The sequence below is a fragment of the Cryptomeria japonica genome, chromosome 8, assembly GCF_030272615.1.
Source record: "Cryptomeria japonica chromosome 8, Sugi_1.0, whole genome shotgun sequence".
Lineage (NCBI taxonomy): Eukaryota > Viridiplantae > Streptophyta > Pinopsida > Cupressales > Cupressaceae > Cryptomeria > Cryptomeria japonica.
The window spans coordinates 281,121,589-281,144,377 of record NC_081412.1 but is presented as its reverse complement, the minus strand read 5'-3'; the positions used below and the strand labels follow the sequence as shown (position 1 = coordinate 281,144,377).

Here is a 22,789-nt window from a genome sequence, read left to right as displayed (position 1 = left end):
CTTGGTGGTGACAGGTGTTTTAAGTCCAATATGAGAAGCGAAAATAGATGTCCATTTTGAACCCTTTCGTTGTGTTCTAAAAATACAAGATGTTTCATTAACTCACACACTTCACAGGGGGAGGTAGGCTAGACGAGTGCAGGATGGCACCGTCTACTCAACCCTTAGGATGCACTGGGATCTTATGCATACATTACATGTTATACATACATTAAATGTTATACATACATATAACTGCATGGCGACGTCTACAACATCTTATGCATTCAATACATGTTACCCATACATTACATGTTACATATATATCTAACTGCATGCATCTAGGGGCTGGGTAGACGTTGCCGTCCAGGATATGGGTAGCATTAAATTGTCAGTGTGTTTCAATCTCCACAGGAATATAGGCTTCAATCCCCACTTTTGTCAATGGCGCCCACACTCCTCTGTTAGAAATGGCAGCTGTAGCGTTGCTTCACAGTACAAAAGGCGATCTTCTACTTCTTCTTCCTCTGAGGAAGCTAAATGCAAATCTTCTACTCCACAACCTTGCTTAAAGAAGGTAACTTATATTCCTAAGGTTCATGTACTGATGAAATTCAATGCCATTTTCTGTGCAACAATATACGGGATTAGTGTAGCAAAAAGAAAACGAGATAATGTTTTGTAGCCATTAACGCTCTGGGTTCTTGCCCAGTCAAAAAGATACCAAGATATATTTTTCTTTCTTGTAATCCTTTTTAAGATTTCTGGCTTTTGGTGTTTTCCAAGGTTTTGGTGCCGATAGGAGCTGGCACAGAGGAAATGGAAGCTGTGATAATCATAGATGTTCTGAGAAGAGCTGGTGCACATGTTACAGTGGCGTCGGTGGAACGAGACTTGCAGATTAAGGCTTCCTTGCAAGTTAACATTATTGCAGATACTCTGATATCCTCTTGTGGACAAGAGACGTTTGACCTTGTTGTTCTGCCTGTACGGTACCTTTCTCATTTCTCTATCCAAAATTTTCATTATAAATAATTTAGTGTCGTTTCCTACGGTTTACTGTCTCTAAGTGAAATGCACCACACACATGATGAGATGGACATTATGACCAGAGTTTGAAAACTCGGACTTGGCAGCCCAAAATAGGACTCGGACTCGCTTGCATGGACTTGGCAAAAAAACTCTCATGGACTCGGCAAAAAATTCAGCTAGGACTTGAAAAAAAACAAAAAACAAAAAGAAATGCATTTAGAGAACAGAAAAGCCTATTTTGACTATCATTTTGTCATAATTCAAACATGTCATATGGTCTTTAAACACTTAATATTTGATATTTCATAATTCATACTCAATAACTAGTGGGGAGTGGAGACCGTAATGGGTTTGAGGGGCAACAATGGTAAGCTGCACAAGGTGTTAGATGTGAGAAAAACTCAATGATAGAAGGGGTCCGGGGAAATGCACTTGTGTTTCTATATGGGCTGGAAGTTTGGGTTTGGGGGCTATGCCCCCGAATTTTTTTGTTTTGGATGATTGAAAATGGACAAAGTTTGAAACCAAAATACGAAGAAATGGACACCTGCAAACCTATTTTGGGCACCAAACAGCAGAATGAAATGAAAAAATAACCAAAAAAATGTCTTTTTTAGTTGTCTGGGTATTTCCAACCAGGCACAAGAGTCCTAAGTCGGGACTTTTGAGTCTGTAATGTCCCCACTTGGGATTTCCCTTAATTTAAACCTGAGACATCCATTCTAACCTCAAATTAGAATAGTAATACATTAATAAATATAATTTTATGAGAATTTGATATATTTTACTATAAAATTCCGAGATTAATTCGAATAATGGAACTTATCTTGATCAGCTTTCCGGATTTTGACAATTGAGGATATGTTATGACTGATAGAGTCAATGATACCAGCAGTTCTGAAGGTGTCATTCATTGATATGAGTATGCAATTTGTGTCTGACTGATTTTGTAATGGCCATGGTTTGTGTTATAGTTCTTTGTCACTATGCTATGTATATACTGTCATCCCTGACACCAGTCCACTTATTCATGCGATCTGGTTTACTGACTCTGTGCATGTAGAACCACCCAATTGGGCAATCATGGTGGTGTTCTTTCGGCTTTCTATCCGTAAGTATATATAACCAATTTATGCCAAAATGTGAATGAACAACTCAGCTCATCCCCAGGCATACCACCAAGAACAAAGATGTTACTGCTTATAACTTAATAACAGTTCTGATCTTATCAATTCATGGTGATTTTATTGGATGCTTTGATTCCTTTCCTTTATATCTCTCAATGTGACACCTCTCCATCATGTATACCCTTTGGCAAGAGACACACCCTTTTACCATTAGCACCCTTTGAAAGAGTGCAACTCTTCATTATTTCTGCCCTTTGAAAGGGACACAACCTCTCATAATCAGATCTGCACTTATTATTTAGATCAGATCTGCACTTCTCATTTTCAAATTATTCCCCCTCTCAAATGAGGTTCTCTTCTCCCTTTTATATCTCATTGTTGAGGGAGTCGCAACTTTTCCTTTCATGTCTTTTGACTTTTCATTAATTATATTATTTTATATTTTAATTTTATTATTATCATTTATTATTAAATTTTATTTCAAAGTGGGGACATTACAGAGTCCAACCCTAGGATTCACGTGAGTCCTTTGCAAAAACTCAGGTGTTTTTTGGGGCGACTCGGTAGGATGCGGTTTGTGAGTCTGTGGTGAATCAACTCGGCAAGCCAACGGACTTGTGAGTCCCACGAGACCTAGCTGAGTTTTCAAACTATGATTATGACCATATAGTTCATAACATTTGATGCTCACTTTCATCCACAGTAATGGATCTTTTATTATTTTAGTAATTTAGTATCAAAGCTTATATTAGTTAGATTGTTGAACATTCATTTGTAGACGATGCTCATTTTCATCCACGGTAATGGATCTTTTATTATTTTAGTAATTTAGCATCAAAGCTTATATTAGTTAGATTGTTGAACATTCATTTGTAGATGATATCTCTTACGTATGTCATCTCAGGGGTGTTTCAGTTTGTCTACTTTATTTGTAGATGATATGTTGTGACCTTCCTTGTCATGCTACAGTCTTATTATTTTTCCATAATAGTTCCAAGTTCGTAATGGCTATAAATTAATGTCAAGGATATAGTTTTTATAAAATATGCAAATATACAGATTGGGTGCCAATCATGATAAAATGAGCAGTTCTATCTTCATTTGTATCAAATATCTATACAGCAACCGCAGGGAAAACCATTTGTCCTATCATTTACAATCAGGCACAACGAAAACAATGGTAAAATATAAAATGCTCTAACGGCCATAGAAGTTTTCCTATCAAACCAAATAAATCAAACATTTGTAAAGCTTAAAAATTGCTTCTGCCTTTACTGTGAAACCAACTCAAGATGGTATGTGATGTTAAAAGGTTTGTCATCTCTACCTGTCAATTGATGAAATACCAAATTGATTCCCATATCAGCAAGAAGATATGCAAGTTGATTGGCTTCCATCCGTCCTTAATATATTTAATGATGTGAAACAAGGTTCAACCTTTTAATATCTTCAACAATTTTATGCAGTCTCCAGCAAGTCCAATTCTTACACCATTCTTTTGGCTTTCCAAATTAGACACAAGACAGTGCACTGTCTTTCCGTGAAACTAACCATATAAAGAAAGTCCAGGATATCAGAAACCACATCTTTTTTACTCATCAACTGATGGAATTCTGAAATGATTCCCATATTAAGAAGAAGATCCCCAATTTGATTGCTTTTTATGTAACAATGAATAAATCTGCTGTTGTGATAACAAAGCTTTAGATTTCAATTTCTTTAACAATTTTAAGAACTGTCCAGTGCTCACATATCTCTTTTCTCAATGATCTAATAATTATTACAAGAGACTCTTCTTCAACCAGGAGCTGTTGAATCACATGATTTATGGCCAACCGAACCTTTACCACTGCATAATAGAATATTAAAATAATGTTAATTTTAGTATTAATGCTCAATAGTGTATATTCTATTTTGGTTAGATCGTCTTCGATCTTCTCAGCAGTTTCTTATTAGAAACTTGCTATTCTTGTAAATATTCTTGTATTATTTATGAGCGTCTTGCTCATTCTGTTAATTCAATCAATTCTTTGAAATCCATTGCATGTCTCGCATTGTTTTATGGTATCAGAGCTATAGGAGAAATTTTTTCGAAAATTTTTTAATCCTAATTTCCAATTAGTGGAAATTTTCGAAATTATTTTCTGAAAAAAAATTCATCAAAGTTTTTTAGCTTCTGGGGTGGTATCGTCGGTTTTCGACTTGCAGGATCGTCGCGTGTTGTCGCGACCTGTGTCCTCGACCTGCAGGATCGTCGTTTTTTCGCGATTTGTGTTCGCGTGCCTGCAGGGTCGTTTGCAACCTCCGCTTCGCTTGTTCGCGACCTCCGACGTCGCGACCTCCGACGTCGCGACCTGTTCCCGGCGTCGTCTCCGCTTTGCCTGTTCGCGACCTCCGACGTCGCGACCTGTTCCCGGCGTCGTTCGGCACCTGCAACCTGGTCACGGCGTTGTTCGGTGCCCTGCAATAGACTTCGGCTCTGTGCACGTCTGCAGGTTTCGGCGTCGCCACCTCCAGCGTCGCCGCCTGCAACTCGCCACTCTCTGCAACGCCAATGTCATTTTCTGTGAACACCATGGCGCCCACGACATCTGCAACTTTCGATTAAGGTGTTTACCTTCCTTTTTTTATCGAAAATAATTTTTTTCCTGCAGATTCTTGGTGGGTTTTTCGAAACCTAATCTGGGTAGTTGTCCGTTTTTTCTGGGTGCCTCGATTTTCGTGCCTCGATTTTTGAGCCCGCGGATTTAGATTTTGATAGGAGAATCCTTCTGGGTTTTTTGCATGCATTTCTGGGTTGTCCTTGGATTTTTCTAGGTCAGCCGAGAATTTTTTTTGGGAAACGTGCAAATGGCTTCTCTCACCAATCTGATGTTAGAAGGCAGTCAACGCTTTAATGGTCACAATTACAACATCTGGAAACAACGTATGTTGACCATTTTTGAATATAGGCGTCTTGACCAGCTTGTTTTGGGCAAAGAGCTCAGTCCTGGTACACCTGGTGCAAATCAAGATAAGTTTGATGAACGCAATCGGGAGGTAGTTATGCTTCTCAAACTCTCAGTGACTGATGATCAGTTACCGCAGATTCCTTCCGGCAAGACAGCTTCCGACATCTGGAAGCATTTGAAGGAATTGCATGAGACATCCGACAAGAGCCGAGCATTCTTTCTGAAGAATCAGTTGTTCTCCATTATGATGGACGAACGTATGTCCTTACAGGAGCACCTCATGAGGATTAAGGACATTCGAGATCAGCTCGAAGCTATTGGTCGGACTATGGAGGAAGAAGACATGGTAGTAATCACTCTGAAAAGTGTTCCGAAATCGTATGAACACTTCATTGAGACCCTCAATATTACCTCCACTAATGTTGATCTGAAGTTTTCAGAATTGTGCACCAAACTTCTACAGCAGGATCGCTGGAAACAGCAGTTTGGTAGTGGTACTACATCAGCCTCCTCGGAAAATGCCTTCACAGCTCAATCCTTTTAGAAGGATAAAGGCAAATTTCAGTCCTCTCAGTCTTCTCAGCAGAAAGGCTCTTCTCAGACACAGGATGGAGCTAAGAAGAAGAATGTGCAGTGCAATTACTGTCACAAGTACGGCCATATGAAGAAAGATTGCCGTCAGAGGCTCGCTTCTGAACAAAAGAAGCAGGGAGGGTCACACCAGAAGGCGCATGTTGCTGAACATTCCGAGCAGAAGGAGTCTGCCTTTTATGCCTTTATGGCTAAGAGGTCTTCAGATCATGCCAGGTCTTCTGCTTGGTACATCGACTCTGGTGCATCACGTCATTTTTCTCATCGGCGTGATTGGTTTACAGACTTCTCACCTTTCAGTGATTCCGTTGTCTTTGGCGGAGGTGAGGAGTATATAGTTGTTGGCAAAGGCACTGTTCAGATACAGTCTGGTGGCAGGACTCTCATTTTTCTGAATGTGTACTATGTTCCTGGAATGGAACTTAATCTGCTCTCTGTCAGCCAGATTATGAGGAATTCTCCTCAACTAGATGTGGTGTTCAGTGCTCACAAGTGCTCCATCATTGATCGGGAGACTCGTCTTACTGTTGCCGTTGGTCTAGAGGATCATGGCCTATATAGGCTTCTTGACACTGGTGATTCTCCTGAAGTGGCTCTGGCAGCTCGTGTGTCTCCTCTCAGCACTTTGTGGCATCAGAGATATGGACATCTCAATATTCAGTATCTCTCTCAGCTATCTCGGGAGGGACTTGTTTCAGGGTTACCTGATATTCAGACTCAGCATCTTGGAGTATGTGGCGCCTGTCAAGCTGGCAAACAGCATCGGACTTCATTCCCACATGGAAAGTCTTGGCGCGCATCTAAGGTACTTCAATTACTTCATGCTGATATTTGTGGTCCTATGAATACATCTTCTGTTACTGGTTGCAAATATTTTTTGCTTATTGTAGATGATTTTAGTAGAAAGATGTGGGTGTACTTTCTTAAGCATAAATCAGATGTATTTAGTATCTTTCAGAAGTTTAAGTCCTTTGTTGAAAAAGAGTCTGGACATAGTATCATTACTCTTAGGACAGATAATGGGGGGGAATTTTGTTCTTCTGCATTCTCCAACTTCTGTGATACCCATGGCATCAAACGCCGGTTGACTACACCCTACACTCCTCAGCAAAACAGTGTTGTCGAGCGTCGCAATCGTACGGTTGTTGAGATGGCTCGCTCTATGTTACAACACAGGAGTGTTCCGAATAAGTATTGGGCTGAAGCAATATTTACTGCTGTCTACCTTCTTAACCGCTCTCCTACTCAGGCTGTTAAGGGGAAGACTCCAGAAGAGGTTTGGTCTGGTCGGAAGCCTCAGATCAGCCACCTGAAGGTTTTTGGCTCTGTTGCCTATGTTTGGATTCCAGATGCTAAGCGCTCCAAGTTGGATTCCAAAAGTCAGAAACTCATGATGACAGGATACGGTGATCACCATAAGGCCTACAGACTGATAGATATAGACACTGAACGTCTTATCTTCAGTCGTGATGTTGTATTTGATGAAGACAGAGGATTTTTTCAGTCCCCTTCTTCTGAGCAGAGTTCTGAGGATCAGCCTCACAGTGTTCTTATTCCATTAGGTTCGCCTGATGGGAGGGATGATGCAGAATCTATTTTCGATGATGCACTACCTGAGTTCCCTCCGGAGAACAATCCTCCTCCTGCTCCTGATCCTGAGCCTCTTCCAGCTCCTCCAGATGTTCGCACTTCTACTCTCCGGCCTAAATGGTGGGCCAAGACCATTGGTGATCTCAGGGATAATGACCTCATTGAGGGTAGAACCTCCCGTAATAAGAGCAAACAGCAGCATACAGTCAATTTTGCTCTCATGGCTAACATACACAGTGTTTTTGAGCCTCAGACATACTCAAAGGCTAAAGGTATACCTGAGTGGGAACAAGCTATGGAAGCTGAGTTCCAGAGTCTTCAGAAGAATCACACTTGGGCCCTTTCTAATCTTCCTTCAGGGAAGAAGCCCATTAGCTGCAAATGGGTGTACAAAGTAAAATACAAAGCTGATGGAACCCTAGACAAGTATAAGGCTCGTCTTGTTGCTCGTGGGTTCTCACAGAAAGAAGGCATTGACTACGAGGAGACTTTTGCTCCTACAGCCAAAATGAGTACCATACGGCTCGTTCTTGCCTTGGCAGCCCAGTTCAGTTGGAAAGTCCATCAGATGGACGTCAAGAGTGCTTTTTTGAATGGTGACTTACAGGAAGAAGTCTACATGACGCAACCCCCAGGATTCAAGGTTGCTGGTCAAGAACAGAAGGTCTGTAGACTAGTCAAAGCACTCTATGGTCTGAAACAAGCTCCTCGGGCTTGGTACATGAAAATTGATAAGTATCTGACAGATCATGGTTTTCAGCGGAGTCCATCTGATGCAAACTTGTATATCAAGCATTCTAGTAATGATATTCTGTTTGTGGTTGTCTATGTGGATGACTTAATCATTACTGGCAGTTCAGCACATTTGATCACTGGGATCAAACAGGATTTGTGCCGCACCTTTGATATGACAGATTTGGGACTTCTACATTACTGCTTAGGAGTTGAAGTCTGGCAGACTGAGAACAGTATCTTTCTCTCTCAGTCCAAGTATGCCAGAAGTCTTGTGGACAGGTTCAGAATGCAGGATTGCAAACCTGCCTCTACTCCTATGGAACCCGGGCTCAAACTTTCAGCTCAGTCATCTTCACCAGTTGTGGATGAATCTCTGTTCAGGCAACTAGTGGGCAGCCTCATCTATCTTACTGCCACTAGACCTGACATCAGTTTTGCAGTGAGCTACATTTCACGCTTCATGACAGCTCCCAAGGCTGATCATTGGATAGCAGCGAAGCGTGTGCTACGTTATGTGAGTGGCACTCCTGATTTTGGACTTCTGTACGCTTGGAGTTCTGATCCTATACTCAGTGGTTACACAGATTCTGACTGGGCAGGTTCGGTTGATGACCGTAAGTCTACAGCAGGATATGTGTTTAGTTTGGGATCTGGTGCTGTCACATGGACTACTAAGAAGCAGCAGGCAGTGGCTCTTTCCTCGACAGAAGCAGAGTATCGGGGAGCAGTTAAGGCATCTTGTGAGGCGGTTTGGCTTCGACGAATGCTTGCGGATATGCATGTCTCCCAGGCAGGTCCTACTCCCTTGTTCTGTGATAATCAGGGAGTGCTCAAACTCGCCAAGAATCCAGTCTTCCATGAAAGCATGTGGAAACTCATTGTCACTATATTCGACAGCTGGTTGAAGACGGATCCATTCAGTTGCTGTATGTTCCTACCTTGGAGCAGCCAGCAGACATCTTCACCAAGCCCCTTGGTCCTGATAAATTTGTAAAATTCAGGGGGTCTATAGGTGTAGTTAATAGATTGAGCATTAAGGGAGGGTAATAGAATATTAAAATAATGTTAATTTTAGTATTAATGCTCAATAGTGTATATTCTATTTTGGTTAGATCGTCTTCGATCTTCTCAGCAGTTTCTTATTAGAAACTTGCTATTCTTGTAAATATTCTTGTATTATTTATGAGTGTCTTGCTCATTCTGTTAATTCAATCAATTCTTTGAAATCCATTGCGTGTCTCGCATTGTTTTACTGCAGCTTCTGCCTTTGCAGTATTGTTTGAATTGGTACTAATATAGCAGGCAATAAGAGCAACAGTCTTACCTTTAAACCCAAACCAGTCTTGATTGGGGTATTTCAACTTATTCTTCTAGACACCATCAAAATTAAGTTTGCACCAATCTTGAGGGTGAGAAATGTATCTAATTTTATCTTACTTAAAAAAAAGAAAAAGAAAATCAAACATCTTATCATGTTCATCTTCAACTCCAAAGTTTGATTTAACTCCAAAGACATCAGAGACAAATGTTATTTGGAAAACTTATCCATATCTGCAATGAACTTGTATCTAATACCTCCAAGAGAGAAATTGAAATCTTTGTCCATGAGCAACAACCATAAATTTATTTATCATGGAAAATGCTTGTATTATGCTCAAACCAGGTCATTGAAATTGTCATGGTTGGGACCATATACCAAAGAGAAGTGATTGTTAAATTGGTGAACCTTCTTTGTCAAGCTTTTAAAATCTCTAGCGAAGAAGGGGTACACTGTGGACATTTGAATTGACAAAGGAATGAACTTCAAATGTGGCAAGAATAATAGTGAAGAAGAAGAAGATTGGTCACCTCTCTTGAGTCCCTTGTGCCCAAAGCAAAGTAAGATGAGACCAAGAAACGCCCTTGTAATATTTTTAAGTGAGAACTTTGCCATGAATCACAACCCAAAGGAAGACCTTAGCCTTAGGAAGAGCCTTGGAATGGCAGGGTTTTCCCCAAACGTTAGGATAATGTTGATTTGGATTATCTTTGATCAAAATATTGTATTCAACTGAAATATTATGTATAATATTTGCAAATTTCCCTTACCTTTAAATGACATCCAAGGAATTGGAAACGTTGGAGAATGAAAACATCTTTTCTCTTTTTGGGTTGGAAAACTGATAAATTTCCGACCGTTTTTCACATTCTAAGTTCTAACACAGTAGTTTGCAAACGGTCCTTACCTTTGCTGTGCCAAAGATCAGTCAATTTTAGTAGGGGTTGATCTTTGCATTCCTATGAAGAGAAGTCTCACTTAATGAAGCTTCCTTCTTCAAATCCACATGCTCTCTACACAAATGTCCAAAATTGACACCTTTAATTTTAGAATAAGTGGTTGACAAGAGGATTTGTTTTTCTAGATAGATCTTTTTGGAAGGGAAAAATAAGTGAAAAGTCTTATTAGATAGAAGTTGTCTAGATGTTTCTGCTTAACATATAACTCCAAAGTGGATCATGTTCCTTGTAAACTCTCCTAACAAATTTGCACTAAGAGCTTGATTAATGAACTGACACTTATTGATATCTGCACCTCTAAGATGAAAACATAGACACCTAATTCACAAAGATAGAGTTGATTCCTTCTAAGTTTCTAATGCTTGCACATGTAAAGGTATGCAATTTTGAATCTAGATGATTCAAAATATTCACAAGAGATTTGAGAATAGAGAACCAATAGATAGTCACCAATTGAAGGACAATGATAAGAAGCATTAAATGACCATGTGAGAAGCATTAAATGACCATGTGACAAAAGATTTCTTCCTTTCAAAGGAGTTAAGTTCCCTTTGAATTTTTAAATCAGACTCATCCACAACCCCTTCGTATCCTGACTTTTGTAATGCAAAATCCCCAATTAAGAGTTAGGTTGGGGATCTTTTTCAATACTTAAAGTGCTAGGAAAGTAGGACAGCTAATCTCCAACGTGTTAAAGAACAAAAACTTAGATTTGTCTTGTTTGCCATTTGATCAGAGGCCAAATTGTATAGATCCAATGCCCTCTTCACACATTGAAACTTCCCAAAGTTAGGTGCAACCATAAGGGCACTGTTATTGATAATCTAAAGATGAGTCAAAGAATCACCATAAGAGGACACATTCAGACATTCATTACAATTTTTAGCTTTGTTACAACATCCAAATGCTCTTAAATTCCCCAACCATAAAGATAAAGAAGTAAGAATATAAATACCTTTTCCTATATCCCATAGAAGGAATTAACAAGACCACAAGGATAATTGTTAATTGAAACAAAGAATTGAAAATTGTTATGAAGTTCTCTTATCCAATCATTTTGATGAAAAATCCTATTATTTGGATTCTGAAGGAACTTATCCAACCAAGACCAACAAATACAATTGTATGCCTTAAATGCTGAATTTTGTAAAATGTGCCCCTCAGTAAAATCTACCCCTTGGTCGCTACAATTTTTTTTAATTCACAATAGCTACCAATTTAACTGACCAATCATCTTCCATCTAAATTAGAAGTGCTGATTTCAAAGCTTCTCTGTTCACCATGGTGGTGACAACTCCACGTCACCACCTACATGCTTACACTCAAAAGTGTTAAGCGCCTATGGTTAGGGTCATCCCTAGACCCAAACCTAAACCTTGAGGGTTCATTCGTGATGACCCTACCTAGGTATAATATAGTAACTTAGTCCAATGATTCATTAAGTGTAATCTAGTAACTTAGTCCAATTCTAATTAATGCTAACTATTTGCCATTGAGTGTTGGTTCCATACCAAACATTACCAATTAATAGCGTACAAACATACACAAATACATAGGGGTCATATCATTCCATAATCACCAAATTCCCATAGAGATTGATTCAAGCATACATCACATATACATAAGGTGACTATCTCCAGCATACATCACATATACATAGTGACTAGCTCTAGCATACATCACAAATACATAGTGACTGGCTCCAACATACATCACATATACATAGTGACTGGCTCCAACATACATCACAAATGCATAGTGATTGGCTCATCCACAATGGCTAACACTTGCCCATAGTGCATCTTAGATAGAAGAGGAATGTTGTTGCATTGCACACATTACACCATGGGTCCCATTCTTTTCCTTGGTTTTCTACACCAATGGGCAATTGGGAAGAGCATTCGATGTATCTCATTACTACATCGAGGGTCCATCCTCAAACCAATAGGGTCAAGTATACCATTTGACAATTGGGAAGAGGATTTAGTGTATCCCATACTACATGAGGGGTTTGTCCTCCATCCCAAAATTCCACAAGTAGTAAATCGACCTAGCCTAGTGGATTTCAACTTCAATTGCCTATAGGCCACCGGTGACATGTATGTCCACCCAAGAAGTAGCTTTTGACATAGACCACCTGGTGACCTTAGTGATATTGTCAGTTATCTTCTTCACAATCTTGGGTAGCACTTGGCACAGTCACCCCTGTGCTAACCCTCTCGATACAATGGTTAGCTCTGGTTAACGTTACTTGCATGGTAGGGTAACTATCCATGCAACAGTTATCGTATCATATCCAAGGTAGCCCTTGGCAACTTTCACCTATGTGAATTAGGTGAATGCCAGCTAATCCCTTGTAGTAGCCCAAGCATCAATCATTGGCACAATCCAATGATTGCCTATTATTGCTCAAAAATCTTGGAGGTTCACACTTGTGGGGGTCATACATAATAGGATTCACAATACTGGTCAAGTGGATCTAGATATGTATATCACAATCGACTAATTTAGGAGCCTATACATAGAGTCCTATAGGTTTGGGGTTAAATTTTACAAACACATAAAATCACTTTGATCCAACACAAGATGGCTTTTGCTTAACAGGTACATAACCAACCACCGATTATAAGCTAGTCAATCCATTCACTTCATTTAGCTTGATATTCAAAGCACATTATGTATATATAGTATATACAAGTTATTGTTTTTAGCCTCAAATCTGGAGAGGGAAGGCCAAACAAATTTAGGAACAACCCTAACCTTGGAGTTATCCCCCTAAATAATCCTCCTATAAACTTGAGGTCATAGGGGCATCCTTCGCCCAAGGACTATCTACATGCTTTCAAACGAGATTGAAGTCACACATAGTTCTTATGACAAGGTTTCTCAAAGGACACCTATGCATAGATTCCCATAACAAAGGTTTCATTAATTATTATCTTATGCCAACAGAGTTCCCTTGAATGATTCTCAACAGCAACATTTAATAGTGCTTAATGACAAGTAGAGAATTTTGACGCCATTCCCAATGTCGCAAAGCCTAAACTATAACACTTCCCCATCAAAGGACATCATGATCTCCAATTAGACCTAACCACCTTTATTATTCATAATGCAACAATTACACAAAGCCCCAAAAGTTTAATTGTGTTAATGGCTACAATATGCACAAGTTATAAATCACCTTTGCAAAAACCCTATTAGGTAGGGTTAGCTAGTCCATTCACTTAGACATGAAATGGCAAACTGCAAGAAATTAGTTTCATGTTATTATATTGTTGACTCTAAGGTTGGTGACAAAACCCAAGAGCATTTCATCCTATTTGAGAGTTGAGTACAAAAGAAATGAATCGCCACCCGTCAAACTAGTTTAGTTGCATACGAGTCTAGATTGATTTCCAATATAGTATTCAAACTTTGGTACTTTGTGTGAATAACAGATTCACTGGTAAAAATATCTTCTTCATTAAAATGAGGAAAAGTTACATTTATAGAAAAGTAAAATACTGTAGCTATTAATTAAACTTACGAACTGCTACTGTAGACATTTAAGATGTGATTTCATTTACTTTTTTATGGGGAAACTCCACCTTCTTCTAATACTCTGGTTCAACGACCAAACAAGATCCACACATGGCATTTATAATAAATATAAATTCACCAACAAAACAAATGATCCCATATGGCAGCACTAGGTTTGCAAATTAATCCTTATTCCAATATTCTAGTGGTCATAAGATGTAGAAACATCACAACTTGAGATGCATGTTTCAATGTCCATCATAATGTGACAAATAGCAACCAAACACAATGCGATGTAAATGCAAGGTCTTTAAACTTAATAAATAGTCATCACAATTTAGTACCCAATAATGGTATGGTTATTTTTGATTTGCAGTATTTTAGAGGGATATAGATAATAAGGGAATTAGGCCTCAATTAATCAATAATATATACCAAGTTAAATTCATTGAAAGATTTCCCAAATGTCCAACAAACATGAGTGACCCTTTTTGTTCTCTTGCAATCATCTCGAAGGCCATAGAAGAGGCATCTTACTTATAATCATCATCAATCTAAGAAACCTCCTACAACAATCATATCATTCTTGCACTTATCATACTATAAGTTTAAACAAGAATTTTTTCCCACCATTCATTTACTAAGGTCAATACTTCAAAGGCTGGCTACTGCCTTTCTTAGTGTAGTTCCACTTGCTTCTACATGTCAACTTAAATATGCAATGATGTTTGATTTCTATTTCATCTAAGCATATATTACCTGTGAAATGTCACTGAAATGATAACAGATGTGTGTGTGTATGTGTATAACATTATGTTATTGTCAAAATACTAATCAATTCATATAAAATTTGACTAGACAGTAGTCATACATCGTCCATGATCAAACTATTTATTTTACCATTAAATAGAGAACACCCAATATGAAGTATGAAGAGAATTTATTGCAGTTTGAATTAATTCAAAGAGAACTTGTGTATAAATTCTGCAGGGAGGTGACAGAAATATGAAATAACAGTGAGGAAAGAATAAGGCCAAGAAGAAAGAAAGCTGCAAGGACATCTTTGAATATATCTTCTCTTAGCCCAAATTTTACTCCTTTCACATTTCACAACCCATACTTTAGCAATCGAGATATATTTGCCATTATTAGATATATTAAGGGGAACAGGAAACAAATGGGCAAATATATAGATCAATATGGGCTAGCATAGAATTCAGGATAGTAAACACATATGCAAATATATATGCCCAAATGTTGTAACTACAAGAATTTATAACCATCATGGGACAGTGTTAAGGCAGGTTGTTAAGAAAGACGCACGTTGAAAAATTACACACCCAACTCCTTAAAATCTTAAGTCCAAGGAGAAGGCAATTCATTGTCCAAATTAAAAGTTGTTTGAGAACAGATAACCTAAAGCCCAAATAGATTATATAAACATAATGATCGAGCAGCTCTAAAAACTAGAAAATTAGACTAGATTTCAAACATAGAAAGAATATATATGTTATATGTTGATTTCTCACCGGACTTTTGTTTCCTAGGTCTCTCTCAAATGCCAAAGAAAAGCTAACTTTAAAAGCTTTGTACAGTAAAAAAAACTTAATGTACTGACCTTTCAACCATAACAGCTGACCAGTTGGATTTGTTGATCATCCTTACCTTTTTTCCCAGCACCAATTTGAACGCAAGCAGGCAGAATGCTATCAAAGGTTGTGGAGTCTTGCTTTTATGCTAGCCAATCTCTCTCCTTGAAAGTTTCTAAAGCCTTTTCAACAAATCCATTTCGTGCGTACCTGCAATCATTGTGATCACTGATGACACATCTCCTTCTAGTCTATTCTCCTCTCTGTGTGCCATCTCCTAAGGCACTTGCCTCTATTCCTATGTTCCTTCTACCTCTTTCTTCTCCCACACATTCTCTCTTTCTGCCTTATTTCTTCCCACTTGCTCTTTTGACTTCTTATGTTTCCTTTTTATCCTAGTTTCTCATGTGATTTTTATTTTTTCTTTTACCACCATTCTGCTCCCCTTGTTCAAATAATTCGATGTTGTTATTAATTAAGGAGAGGAATACTCCTTATATAGAAAATTACAAGACAATCTTTTCATAACGGAAACGATCGAGAATAGAAACACAAAAGAAGACATTCTAAAAAGAAACTAATCACGTAAAGGGAAAGATCCTAAACTAATTAATTGAATGACCAGTATAAAAACATTACATAATTACTTTAATACCCTCCTTTAATGGTCATTCTACTAACTACCCTACAAAAAAAAACATAGAAGGCTGTCCCCTTCTTTTCAGAACGCTCTATGACATGAGCCTGTTGCTGAGACCCTCCCTGGTTTTGCATAACTTCTGGATATGACCAAATTCATCCAACAATCCGTTCAACCTAATGTTGGGAAACAAAGCTATCCCTCCTTGTAGCTAGAGACACCGAGATTAGCTTCACAAACTAAAACCACAATTTTGAGGCAAAATCGGCAAACCTTCCACTGCTTTAGAAAAATAGAAAATTTTGCAGATGAACACCTCTAGGTGCAACCCAAAACAACTGCAAGAAACCACTATTGCAAATGGTTGGCCCAACAATTCCAGGTGCAACCCAAAACAAATTGCAACAAACCACGATTTTTGTGGAAAACCCTGAAAATTGGATTTTACAAATTATACGGATATAGATTTTGAGGAAAAATTATTATAACCCAAAATATTTTTTTTTGGAAAAAATTATAAAACCCCAGAATAATTTTTTTGTGGAAAAATATTACAAAACCCATCCAAATTTTTTTAAGAAGAAAAATTATAAAACTTGAACAAGATTTTTTTAAGGAAAAAATTTGAAAACCCAGAAAACGTAGAGCCAACACAAATTTGCTGAGAAACCCTCAAACAGAGGCAAATGGAAGCAAACCCACAAATTTTTTTTTTTTTTGCTGAACCCACGAAACCCTTGTTGTAGAGAAGAAGCCACGGTTTTTGCAGAAAATGAGCATAAAAACAACCCTAGACAGTGTGCGGGCGGAAAGCCGAAGTTGCTGCTTAGAAACCCTCCTTTCGCCAAAGGAAATACCCAGATCACGCGGGGTAAGTAGAGAAAAAAAATGTAACAAAAAAACTATCGCAGAAGAACAAAAGTTGTCACGTGTAGAAAAAAGGAAGAGCCGATGCCAGAATGATTCAGAGATGTCACGCTCATCCCAGGAGAGAAATCATGAAAACTTCCTTTGCAGAAACGCAACAAAGATTTAAAAGCAAAACCCTCACAAATTTCAACCCGCATGAAAAAACCTAGAGAGTTGAAAACGCAACACGCAAATAGAAAAAACATGGTTAAAGAAAATCGGACTCGTGGAAGGAACTTCGTGCACACACAAAAAACCCAATGAATCTGCTTGAAACAGGCCCACGAGTAGAGGGGAAAAAGAAACACGAACCCTTGGAAATCTGCAGTGGCAAACAAGCCCACGAAAATACAAAACGAAACATGAAAATTTGAAAAAAAACTTCGAATATAGCTTCAGACAAGCCTTTCAATTCCAGCCGGCAATTCTTTTACAAACCCTCCCAAAATCCTAGGCGTCCCCCCCTGTCATGTTGTCAGACCTAGACTGGCTTTGATACCATGTTCAAATAATTCGATGTTGTTATTAATTAAGGAGAGGAATACTCCTTATATAGAAAATTAAAAGACGATCTTTCCATAATGGAAATGATCGAGAATAGAAACACAAAAGAAGACATTCTAAAAAGAAACTAAACACGAAAAGGGAAAGATCCTAAACTAACTAATTGAATAACCATTATAGAAACATTACATAATTACTTTAATACCCCTGCCCCCCCAAACTGAGCCAAATCCTTGGGTTTATTGAGGTCACAATAGCTGAAGACTATCTAGGTGCCTATTTTCCATGCAATTTGCAGATTGGATGGCCCTAGGGTAAGGGTGCCATGCTTTGTTAACTGCGCTACCCTCTCTGTTTACCCACACCCTCTCCTCGTCAATGCACATTGTCTCCTACTGTCCTCTTCTCTTATTTTAGCTGACATTTTAATTTTTAATTTTTTTTTGGTTTGTTGACCACCAGTACCCACATGAAATATGAAATGGTTCTTTTGACGAAGGCGTGACAAATTCTTACAAATACCCAAGCTCTTGTCTGGACTGAACAAAGGTGTGATGATGCGAAAGCTGTGATTCTTATCATACAACAATTATATTAATAACTTAAAAAGTATTCAAAAATTTCAGAAGCTAGAGACTTATAATTTAATAAATCCGGACCTTGTTATGAATTAAATTATAAACTTACTTTTGATATAATTTTTGCTTAGTGAATACACTATAAATTGTTTTCCATATCTAGTGCAGAAAAACCACAAGATTATACAGTTAAGAGTTAGCCATATTGCCACTTTTAAGATGCCACATTACAGACAAGGGTTATCACAAAACAGTAAAACCAGACAAATAGAATTAACCCCACCATTGGTTATATGTAAAGCCATGTTCAGGTTTCTCTTCCTCAATAGCAGCAGTGCGCGATGCCTTGAGGAGTCCAGTTCGGAACTGTGGCCATGAGGATAGGTTTATAAAGAAATGCATTCCATTCCTACTCATGAATGAAAGCCTCCATAGAATTCTTTGGTTGTTTAGCATGATTTTTGTTGCTTTGGATTCAGCATTGTGTTGCATGACCTTAGGAATCTTTTTTCTGTGGTAAGAAGCTGTACTATTGTTCCTATGTTTGAGTTGTTTGAAATTAGGATTTAAACAGAAGACGTAATCTTTCTGGAGCTCTTTGATGCAGTATTTTTGCTGCTCAATGAAGTTTAAACTTTATGACGAGTGACTCAATTTTCAAGAACGAAGTTTCTAATCCTTTTATATCAATCTTTTTGTGCATATTCTAAATGCTTTCTGTAATTGTGTCAAGGCTTCTGATTAAGCGATATACTCTTTAGTCCTGGGCATGGTCCTTTTAGGGTTTGAGGTTCCCTTGGATTGGTTTGGGGTAAGTATGCAAACTCAAAGTATGGAAGGGAGCTCAAAGGGGCTGTACTTCAGTTGTTGGGGATGTATATCGAGGTGGACAAGACACCTCAGTAGATATCATCATCCTAAATGCCAGCTTTAATATTAGGGAAATACAATGCTTGAAAGCAAGAATGATTATTTAGGCTAGGATGTCTCAGTGGGCCATATTATAAAGATCCAAAGCATAAAGCACTGGGATGAGTTGCTGGAATTGGTGTGCTGAAGGTGGATTACCAGGCCGGGAATAGAAAATCTGAATTGGGGATGAGTAGTATTTAACCAATGTGTGAAAGATTGGAGTTGATGAGTGCCTTGCTGTTATGCTTGGAGATTCCACATGTCCGTAGCTGCTATAAGATAATGTACAGGCTCATTAACAATCTTGATGGGCTGATCTTCCCTACTGTTGTGACGTTTTCACACATTGCCCCATTGCAAATGGGGACCCCCACTATTTGTTTTTTCGGTAGTTGCTTTTGCTTAGTTTGTTTAGTTTGGCAGTAGTTTTGTAGTTTTTAGCCTTTGCTCATGAGAATGGGGGGTATGTGTTGTGAGTCTAGGATTCAAATTGAAGGCATGATTGCAAAGAATGCATGGTGTGGTTGAAAGTAGTCAATAGTGTGGTTGAAAGTTGGTCAATGTTAGAATTTGTCAATGTCGTCAAAGTTGCAAAGTTGTTAAAGATGCAAGATAAGTAATGAAAATGTTGGAGTGGAAAATTTACTCGCGATTCCATCAAGAATTGCAAGTATTTCATGGAAGTCTTGCTCTACAAATGTTGAAAAATGAACGCTAAAATTGTCAAAGTGCAAATTGTTGTCGAGAATGTCAAAGTTGTCAAATTGTGAAGGTGTTTCCTAAGGGAAATCTGAAAATATTGAATGGGAAAAGATTGTATGGGGTTGGATTTTCACTAGACAATGTTGCATTTTAGCTTTAAAGTGTTGAACAAATGTTGCATTTCATGACATTTGCATTATATAAGGTTAGTCTAAGGGCAAAATTTGATTGAGTTGAAGGTTGAGTTTGAAACGTAGAGTTAATCCTTGAATTTTTTAGATTGCATCAAAACATTGTTGAGATGCTAAAATGTTGGAGTTGTTGAACTTGCTTAATGTTCGCCACAAGATTGTAAAACCTTCATAAAGTCTGCCACTTTAGAGGGCAAGAAGTGTGGAAATGAGGTCAAGTCTGCCACTCAACTTTGAAGATTCTTGTTGCAAGGTAAAGTCTGCCATACAATATGCAAAAGTTGTTAAACTTCTCCAAACTTCGCCATCATTTGGGGAAGAATGTTAAACTTCTTCAAACTCTGATCATGCAAATTGCAAAACCTCATCAAACTCCGCCCATGAAAAGTGTGGAAATCATCAAACTCCGCCCATGAAAAGTGTGGAAATTCATTAAACTCTGCCACGGGAAAGTGTGGAAACTCATCAAACTCCTCCATTGTTGGAGAAAAAGTGCAAAAATAATCTAAAGTCTGCCACATTGCAAAGAGCAAATTTGTTGATAAACCTATAAACTCCGCCATTATTTGCAGCAAAATGTAAAACTGAATGAAAGTCCACCATGGAGTAATGTAAAACTGAATGAAAGTCCACCATTACATGGAATGTCAAAATTGTCCAACTTGCCTCTAACTCCGCCATGGTGTGAAGAAGATTGATACTAGCAGAAAGGAAGAAGTATATGATTGAATAATCAAGATGCATTTTTACCTAGATTTGAACTACCCCCATCAACAATCAAGCAAATATTTCAGATTCAGATTGAAGGAGGGATGTGTATGATGTTTTGGGATAAATTACGTTTCATAACCTTCCTTTGAAAGATTGGTTTGTCATGAAAATTATTTGCGAGTTATTCACAATTTTCTTGATTTTAGTCACAACTTTGATCATGATATTTCCTTTTCAGGATTGATTACAAGGAGGTGGATTGCGTTACAATGGAGAAGGATTTTACTACATGAAGAAAGGTCAGCTTGTTGGAGGTCTTTCAACGTCAATGCATTCAAGGAGATAGCAAGGAAAGGTTTCACAACCTGAGTTAGAGATCAAATGATCCAAGGAGGCGAATCAAATGGAGAACTTGTGACGTAATCACACATTGTCCCATTGCAAATGGGGACCCGACTTTTTCATTTTAGGCTTAGGGTTTTAGTTTAGTTGTCTTGGCTTAGTGTTAGTCTCTTAGTCTTTAGCCTTTTGATGAGAGGAGGTAAGTCTTGTGAGCCAGGATTGCACAATGTTGTCAAGAGCAAGAAATGTTGTCAATGTTGTCAAGTTGCAAGATACTTTCCAAAGTGCTTGGTCTCTAGGGTTGATTTTGTCTAAGTGTTGGGAGTCAATCTCGATGAGTTAGCAGCACCAGTGCACTTGAGCGAGTATTGTACACCCAAGGTCACTAGATCCTAGAAGCAAACCATCCAAAGTGATTAGGGTTTTGTAAGGTCAGTGTGTCTAGGTGAGATCAAGCAACCCAACAACCATCAAGTTAGAGGAACAAATGAATTGTCTAAGTGAATGTATCATCTTGACACCATGTGCAAGCATAGGTGTGTTTTTCACCCTACCTTGTGCAAGGCCACCCTCAATGTGCGCCCAAGTTCATCATGCCATTGGCAGACTTGAATGACACTGAATCTATCACTGAGTGAGGCTAATGCAATGAAAGTGGAACAAAGCAATCACGAAGGCTTCATCATCATTCAAAATTTGATCATGAAGGCTTCATCATCATTCAAAATTTGACTAAGTATGGACCCAAGCAAATTGTGCATACACATGCATTTTGTGCCCTAGTTGTGCAAGATAGGGGGTAAAATGCACCCTAGCAAGCAACACTTTGTGTAAGACTACATGAATTTCGTGCCTTGATTGTGCAAACAAAGGTGGAAATTTTGCTCATGCTAGGAAGCACACCAAGGCCAACAAGTAATCCAAGAAACCAAGGACAAAATAATTAAGGTGGCAAGGTTAAGGAATATGGATATTAACTCAAAGATTGAATTAAAATTCTGCCTAAGTCAAGAACCTAGCACTAGGAGGAACTTTGTGCAATTGACTATATGAAGTGCACCCACTTTGTGCAAATAAACATACCAAATGCGCTCGAGCAAAAAAATTATGCAAATGAAAGTAGGATTTGTGCCTTGAATCTTGTGCATATACATATGTATTTTGCGCTCCATTTGTGCAAATGAGGGGTGAAAATGCACTAAGCAAGGATATGGTGGGGTTAACTGAAGTGTGTAACCAGAGCAAGAAGGAAGTATAATCAAACCTGCAACACATGAAGTGAGGATCAGACCTTAAACAATGCTTAATTAGACCTAAATGGGAGAAAGAACAAGATTTCGGCAAGGCATTCAATATGAAATCAGAGAAGGAGAAACTTGAAATTTTGACTAAGTGAAGATCTTGGTGCGTAGTGCAGGCCCACTCGTATTTTGCGCCCAGCAAGCAAAAGCAATATTTTGTGCACACACACGTGAAATTTGCACCCTATTTTGTTCTTAACACTAGGTAAAATGCACCATAGCAATGATTTGTGTAGTACTCCTTGCAAATTGAGCCCACCCCCAAGGCTTGTGCAATTAAACATATGATTTGCGCCCATCTTTGTGCATAGGGAGGGGTATAATGCGCTCAACCATGAAATAAGGTTCTGACCAAAGTCAAATGTGTGGCATAGGGCAGGTCAAAAATTAAACATAGGGCCAGACCTAAATGAGGCGTGAGTTTGAAATCAGACCTAGGCCTAAATACAACATACATTTTACACTTAAATTTGTGATTTATTTAATGATTGGTTCTTTGATTCATAATGTTTTAATTCAAATTAATTTTCTTTTGCAGGTCTAATTGCAAGTGGATACAAAGGGAAGCATAAAGAGGTAAAGCAAGAATTCAAGTGCAAGAGGACT

At 38.4% G+C, this 22,789-nt stretch overlaps 1 protein-coding gene across 3 annotated transcripts in view; it reads left to right on the top strand.

Annotated features, from left to right (window-relative positions):
• The first annotated feature begins 287 nt into the window (after positions 1-287).
• LOC131035881 (protein DJ-1 homolog A) overlaps positions 288-22,789 on the top strand; it is a 123,429-nt gene continuing 100,927 nt past the window's right edge. The window contains exons 1-2 of one of the 3 annotated variants that reach the window (XM_057967636.2): positions 288-556; positions 766-966. In XM_057967636.2, coding sequence (XP_057823619.2) covers positions 353-556; positions 766-966 — 405 coding nt within the window. In that variant the 5' untranslated portion in view covers positions 288-352. The remainder of the gene's footprint in view (positions 557-765; positions 967-22,789) is intronic. The other 2 variants (XM_057967638.2, XM_057967637.2) reach the window with 2 other exon arrangements.